Genomic DNA, 7,917 nt, shown 5'->3' on the forward strand with positions numbered 1-7,917 from the left:
TAAACAGACAGACAGGAGAGTTTTAGTAGTATATAGATGAGCCAAACTGATTTAGCTTGAGATCTCTTTACTGAACATCATGTGTGAGCCTTGGCTTGCTATGAGCATAACGTTTGGCTTTCAGCAGCCTAGCAATATGGAATTAGAGCAGGGGTGAAATGCTCCCGGTTTGGACCAGATCGCCCGATCCGGTAGTGATGGCGGCAGGTGGTTCGGAGAACTGGTAGCAAAAATCCTTGTGCCCCTCCCCCATGCCCAGCTGAGCCGCAGGATCATCAGAGGCTTTTTTTTTTTTTACTTTTAAAAGCATTTTTTCTATAACCTCTTCTGACGAAAAAATGCTTTTAAAAGTAAAAAAAAAAAAGCCTCTGATGATCGCGTGGCTCAACTGGGATAGTCAGAGGCTTTTCAAAGCATTTTTTTCTGCAACCTCTTAGCTGAAGAGGTGGTAAAAAAAATGCTTTGAAAAGTCTCTGATGATCCCAGCTGAGTTTCCTGATCTGCAGAGAGGTGTTTTTAAAAAAGCCTCTTTGACGATCCCAGCTGAGTTTCCTGATCGGCAGAGGCTTTTCAAAGCATTAGAAAAAATGCTTTGAAAAGTTAAAAAAAAAAAAGCCTCTGATGATCGTGTGGCTCAACTGGGATAGTCAGAGGCTTTTCAAAGCATTTTTTCTGCAACCTCTTAGCTGAAGAGGTGGTAAAAAAGTGCTTTGAAAAGTCTCTGACGATCCCAGCTGAGTTTCCTGATCTGCAGAGAGATATTTTTAAAAAAGCCTCTTTGACGATCCCAGCTGAGTTTCCTGATCGGCAGAGGCTTTTCAAAGCATTAGAAAAAATGCTTTGAAAAGTTAAAAAAAAAAAAAGCCTCTGATGATCGTGTGGCTCAACTGGGATAGTCAGAGGCTTTTCAAAGCATTTTTTCTGCAACCTCTTAGCTGAAGAGGTGATAAAAAAATGCTTTGAAAAGTCTCTGACGATCCCAGCTGAGTTTCCTGATCTGCAGAGAGATATTTTTAAAAAAGCCTCTTTGACGATCCCAGCTGAGTTTCCTGATCGGCAGAGGCTTTTCAAAGCATTAGAAAAAATGCTTTGAAAAGTTAAAAAAAAAAAAAAGTTAGCCACGCCCACCCAGTCACATTACCCCCCCCCACCAAGCCACGCCCACAGAACCGGTAGTAACAAATTTTACATTTCACCCCAGAATTAGAGGTAGGATGTATTCTGTAATCACCATGTCATTTTGGTATTATTGGATATACTTCAATGGGTACAGTTTTGCCTGCCATGGTAGGCCTCTGAAATGTAGGATGTCAGCACTCCAAACTACATTCGTTCCAGTGCTGACATAAGGAGGAGGAGAGGGGGCAGCTGGCAAGAAGACGCTTGACTTTTCACCTACTTATTTTCCCTGTAGATAATATCCCCTAGGAGATGGGAGGGGAGGGGAGACATTCCTGGGAGCTGAAGTAGTAGATATGGGGAGAGTGATTTGGAAGATGGCCAATGAAACGCAGAGAATTGGGGAACGGAAAGGGAAGGTTTGGGGTCAGGAAGTCAGTGTTGGCTACGACGAGTCGGGGACAGATTGTCGTGCTTAATAAATGAAAGATTTCATCAAAGACTATTTGTTTGGAAATGCAATTTATTTGAGACGACACCAAAACCTGACATAGACGTTGTGGTCCTAGGAAATTAAAGCTAAGTCCCCAATGTGTCCGAAGGCATATCCTCTCCTCAAGTTTTAATTGTTCAGGTTTTATTCAATGAAAATCCCCTTTAGTGATCCAGTGCCCCAACTTTAAACCTCTGCAAAGAGTAAGATCCTTTTTTGCTCGTTAAATTTGCCCAAACCAGCTCTCAAATTTTCCCCTAGTTCACTCCAGTGAAAGAGTGGTAACACATCCAGTTTTGGTTGCAACCAGTGATGGGTTTCAATTTTTTTTTACTACTGGTTCTGTGGGTGTGGCTTGGTGGGCGGGGCGTGGCTTGGTGGGCATGGCTTGGTGGGTGTGGCAAGGGAAGGATACTGTAAAATCTCCATTCCCACCCCACTCCAAGGGAAGGTTACTGCAAAATCCCCATTTCCTCCCGATCAGCTGGGACTCGGGAGGCAGAGAATAGATGGGGGTGGGGCCAGTCAAAATTTCTGCTACCGGTTCTCCAGAACTGGTCAGAACCTGCTGAAACCCACTCTGGTTGCAACGATGTAAAAAAGATGTTGAGACTCTAGAAAGAGTGAAGAGCAACAAAGATGATTAGATGACTGGAGGCTAAAACATATGAAGATCGGTTGCAGGAACTGGGTACGTCTAGGTTAACGAAAAGAAGGAATGGGAGTGATACAACAGCAGTGTTCCAGTATCTAAGGGATTGCCGCAAAGAAGCCACAACCTATTTTCCAAAGCAACTGAAGGCAGAACAAGAAGTTGTGGGTGGAAACTAATCAAGGAGAGAATTTAGGGGAACTTTCTGGACAGTTAGAACAATTAATCAGTGGAATGGTTTGCCCAGATGTCATGGGTGCTCCATCACTGGAGATTTTTAAGAAAAGACTAGACAACCATTTGTCTGATATAGTATAGGGCAGGGATGGCTAACCTTTTTTGCCGTCGTGTACCAAAAGCGTGGGGAGCGTGGGGAGGTTGCCCACGTGTGTGCCCACACCCATAATTCAATGCGTGGCGCCCCTGCGCATGCACCCCCCCTGCTTTTAGTACGTGATGGCACGGTGGGCCTGGTAGGCCCGTTTTTCACCCTCCCCAGGCTCCAGAGGCTTTCTAGGAGTCTGGGGAGGGCGAAAACGGCCTCCCCCCCACCGGAGGCCCTCTGGAGGCCGGAAACAGCCCATTTCCCAACTTCTGATGGGACCGAAAGGCCCAAAAATCAGCTACGGCAACGCTCGCGTGCCCACTGATAAGGTTCCGTGTGCCATCTGTGGCACCCGTGCCATAGGTTCGCCATCATGGGTAAAGGGTTTCCTGCTTGAGCAGGGACTTGGATTAGAAGACCTCCAAGGTCTCTTCCAACTGTTATTCTGTTACGTCAACCGGGACAGCCAACCTTAAAATTGTTGAATTGCTCCTCTGGGTCAAATTTGGATAATAACATAGCATAGACACAAACAGGCCGAAAGCAGAAAGGACCTTCCCGAATACACTGGGACACTGAGAATGTTAGGCCTGCAGCCTGCAAAGCCTCGTTTATCACCTTCTTCTGAGTTTTGACACTGTGGTTTGAAGATCTTCAGTAAAGGGAAGGGGAAAAGGAGAACTGTTGGTAGGGGGAGGATGGAGATTGCGAAAGACGTGCTCTGCCATTTCCCAGGTCAGTTTCGAAAAGACTAAAAGCCAGCAAGGAACCAGCCTCAAGCAATGACATTTCTAAACTAGCTGTGTTGTGTAAGGCATTAAAACATCAAAAAGGCACACCCGGCCTGCTCCAAGAAACTAGCTTGCAGAGCTGGCCTTAAAATGCAGCTGTGTATGAACAGAGGCTCCAAACTTTACTTCTGTTGATTTAAAAAAAAAAAATCTCACTTACTCACTTGTGGGATGTTTTTGACTTTGCATGTAAGCTTCGGACGTCATGTGTGGCGTTTCATATGATTTTGTTACTCAGTTGATTAGGGGTCTAGTTTTCACCAACATGAAAAACCTGGGGTTGTGCATTATTATTATTATTATTATTATTATTATTATTATTATTATTATTATTATTATCTGAATTTATATACCACCCTTCTCCCCGAAGGGACTCAGGGCGGTGAACAGCCGAAAATTAAAATAACATACAATATAAAAGTTAAGATAACTAAAAATAAATTAAATTAATCGGCCTCCCAATTTAAAACCCCAACCTATACAATTAAAAAACTAACCCATAAAACCTTTTTTACAAAGGGGAAGTGACTGAATCTACTGCCACATAACATTCCTGACTTAACAATTAATAAGAAAAACAAAAAAAGTCTGGATAGTGGATGTGGCAGTGCTTGGAGGCAGAATAGAAAAAAGAGGAAGAAAAAAAAAACCTGGAGAAAATCACAAATCATAGGGACCTGCAAATAGAAATAGAACAATTGTGGCAAAAGAAAGCAAAGGCCCACAAGGTACAACCTCAAAACATCTGGAACACTACTTAAACACCATTGGCATTGACAAAGTCACCATCAGTCAATTGCAAAAGGCAGCTTTATTTGGAACAGCTGACATCCTGTGACAATACCTTTAATGCCATCAAACAACAACATCCGCCTAACTCAGAGCTTTGGAAGAACTAAATAGATGGATAAAAATGCCAAATCCAGGCTAAGCATATCTAGCTAAACCTGCCATCCAATCATAATAATAATCAAAGAATTTTTTTCCCGAGGACAGAATACAAAAGATGCACATGAAGGAGAAAGATGACAGAATTATCTTAGTCTTAGCAGTTTGTTTTCTTGGGATTTTTTTTAAAAAATAAAAGCTTTCTTTTGTTAATGAAGGAACATTCTTGGATCATCTTGTAAGCTCTTCCCTCAGTCCAAATTCTCATGACCCAAATATATAGTAGGTCAGCTACTCAGTAAAGATTGGATTCACAGGAGAATGCTTGGAAACAATGGAATTTATCCTCCTTGAGTCTCTTCTTAAAATGGTGATGTTCTTAGCAGGTATATTCTACCAGTGGCTGCTGTTAAATTTTGCAAAATAAAATTGGCAAAAAAAAATTATTGGTGCTCTTGATGTTGTATAGTTTCCTCAATGAGCTTTAGAATGTTAGTCTAGACTGTTGAGCACGATCAACACCTAACATGGTGGAAAATTCAAAAAGTGAATTCTGGGAAAAGCTTTATTAGACCAAAGAACATAAGAATGTATGGTTGTTTATAGTCCTGCTGATTTAGAATTCCAGCAGTGGCAACATCAGCCTCCTTCACTCTGATGTCCTCCAGATGTATTGGACTTTTAACATCTTAATTTCCAGTTGATTGGCTGGAAGAATTTGAGACTCAAATGAAAGGAGATTTCTAGCTGAAATCTAGAAATTCCTGACTGACATTATTAGACACTGTAGGAAGCATCAGGTATACCTTGGATGGCCATCTCTTGAGTCTTAAGAATGGTACAACAGAAATCAGAAACAGCATGATGCCTATACTTTTAAGACCATCCACAGAACACACCCACCTACCCCTTATTAAATAATTTATTTCATTTCTAAAGGCTGAAATCTTATGAGATTGATCTCAGGAAATTTCAGAGTTTTTGGGCTAGATTATGCAGGATTCTAATTTTTGGGTCTGAACATCCTATAATAAGAGTCTCCGAAGTCACATAATATTTAATCATCTTGTAAGAATTGGTGTAACTGAAAAAAAACAAACATCAGGGGATCCATCTCTGAACAGGAATATTCTATTTATTTTATCCGCTAAAATGTATCACAGAATTGAAAATCACATGATCTAAACTGAACAAAATTCTACCCAGGATAATAAGAATGATTGTCACCAGGGAAAAGAAATCAAAAAGTATTTCAAGGCAAGGAAGAGGAAATTTCACCCACTACCTCAAATTTATGAAAGCAAATATAATGTTCTAGTTCACTCTAATCATTCTCATCCAAAATGAATGTTCTATTGATTTGGGTGGGTTTTTCAACCAGGCCCTTCAAATCTTAGCCTGACATAACTTCCAACTAGTGTTCAGTAGTTGTGTAGATGTGAACACTTATTTCAAAATGTTTACAAGGGTCCGTCAATATTAAATCTCAATGCATGTGTGTTTGGGGGTCATTTTTGCAGGAAACATACCCTCTTATTCTCCTCTTTTAATATCCAGGTGTCATGGGTCATTAATCCCATTTTTAAGTGGTCCAAAATAGGATCTCAACATTTCAACAACGCATTCCTCACCCTCCTGCTCTGTACCCAGGTTTTTGGGTCCGATGGGACTTACCATGGCCGCCTTCCTGTCTGCTCTCCAGCTTGGTGGCCAAGATTAACCTGCCACCAAGATGGGCCAATTACCGTCTTGATTCACCACGTTTTCCCAGAGGACATGGCAGAGTTGCTAACAAGCGAGCTTTGAGTCCTTCAACAACTCTTTATGCAACAGAAAGAGAACGAACGAAATGGAACCACAGTTGCTTCCTCTATTCCCCCCACCCCCCACCCTTTGCTTAATTCCCCTTCATTTCCGTATTTTGGGTAAGTCAAAAAAAAAAAAAAGAGGTTTGTCCTCACTTGAGATGAAGAGGAACACCTCTGCTAGAATCAATCCGGATGTATGAAAAAAACCAACACCCTTGTTGTTTTAAAGGTACCATCTTCAGAGAAATGACTCATCAGACATGAAACATCAGCTATGAGGATGTGCTAAATATCCAGCCCCTTAAAAAGGAGTTATGCTCTGAGAAATGAAGATGGCTTTACTTAAATCCACCCATTTAATTAAATAAATATTTTCCAAATATTTTGGAAAATCAGCAATTTTTAGTGACAGCACAGGTGGTGGCGGCGGCTAAAAGCAGTGCATTAAAGTAGGGGTCTCTAAATGGCAAAACTGGTTGGGGAATTCTGGGAATTGAAGTCCTCCAGGCTTAAAGTTGCCAAGGTTGGAGACTAGTAGTGGGTTTCAATCAGTGGTGGGTTTCAAAATTTTTACTGCCGGTTCTGTGGGTGTGGCTTGGTGGGTGTGGCATGGCTTGGTGGGCGTGGCAGGGGAAAGATACTGTAAAATCTCCATTCCCTCCCCAATCCAGGGGAAGGATATTGTAAAATCTCCATTCCCTCCCCAAACCAGGGGAAAGTTACTGCAAAATCCCCATTTCCTCCCAATCAGCTGGGACTCGGGAGGCAGGGAATAAATGGGGGCGGGGCCAGTCAGAATTTTTACTACCGGTTCTCCGAACTACTCAAAATTTCCACTACCGGTTCTCCAGAACTGGTCAGAACCTGCTGAAACCCACCTCTGGTTTCTATTTTGGTTGCTAGCGGTTCGCTCGTGGGTGCGCACATGCTCATGCACGCGGGTGACGCTTCTGCGCATGCACAGAGATGTCCAGGCGGGTGGGCGAGGCCTCCGACTGGATGGTGTCAGAACTGAAGGAGCTTCTTGGATGAGAAGAGAAACGTCTTCAAAGAAAAACCAGAAAGTCCAGTTGCCTCTTGAAAAAGGCACCTTTGGGACATCTGTTGTCTCAAGAAAAAGAAAACATATTGTACCAAGATGTTGTACCAGCGGTCCCCAATTGTTCTGCCCCAGCTACGGATCCCAAAGAATGTAGCACACACAAACTCAGTTTACTTCAAAACACAGTCTTTTTGCAAATGCAGGCTGTTAATAAAACGTTCTTAACTGCCAGAAATTCCACAGATAAGATAGAGTCTTACAAGAGTTGGCAGAAAGCTCAGAAGCCAGGTTTGCAGAGAAAATCCAAACTCAATGATCAGCGAATGAACACGTCGTTTCCTGCAGCCTCCTCGTCGTCGGGATCAGCAACAATCCGCGCAGGCCGCTGACGGGCCACAACACCAATCTTTATGCCTTGGCAGCCCACGGGGGAGGTTAGAGGGGAACCAGCCCTGGCGCTTGTGCAAATCAAGTTGCACGCACACACATGTGCTGGCCCACTGCTCACGCAGCCTAGTTCTGAACGGGCCACAGCCTTGTAGTGGGCTGTGGCCCAGGGGTTGGGGACCTCTGGGTTAACCAACCTTCAATTAACTATCATAACCTTTTTATATCTTTTCTCTAGGCTAGTTATTTTCAGTTTTTCAAATTAATAATCTTAGCTTAATTCTAGACTTCTCTACATAATACCGTGTTTCCTGTCCAGACCTGTCTTATATTTTTTTGAACCCTGAAATAAGTGCTTGGCCTTATTTTCGGGGAGGTCTTATTATTTTGGGGCATGGAGCAAGACGGGGGT

At 42.7% G+C, this 7,917-nt stretch overlaps 1 protein-coding gene across 1 annotated transcript in view; it reads right to left on the minus strand.

Annotated features, from left to right (window-relative positions):
• The window catches only part of MYO1F (myosin IF), an 82,287-nt gene extending 76,263 nt beyond the window's left edge, over positions 1-6,024 (minus strand). The window contains exon 1 of the mRNA XM_070931806.1: positions 5,943-6,024. Within this exon, the coding sequence (XP_070787907.1) occupies positions 5,943-5,945 (3 nt within the window). The 5' untranslated portion in view covers positions 5,946-6,024. The remainder of the gene's footprint in view (positions 1-5,942) is intronic.
• Between the last annotated feature and the right edge of the window lie 1,893 nt (positions 6,025-7,917).

Source organism: Pituophis catenifer, unplaced genomic scaffold, assembly GCF_029215685.1.
Source record: "Pituophis catenifer annectens isolate HBS135680 unplaced genomic scaffold, rPitCat1.0.hap2 SCAF_1, whole genome shotgun sequence".
Lineage (NCBI taxonomy): Eukaryota > Metazoa > Chordata > Lepidosauria > Squamata > Colubridae > Pituophis > Pituophis catenifer.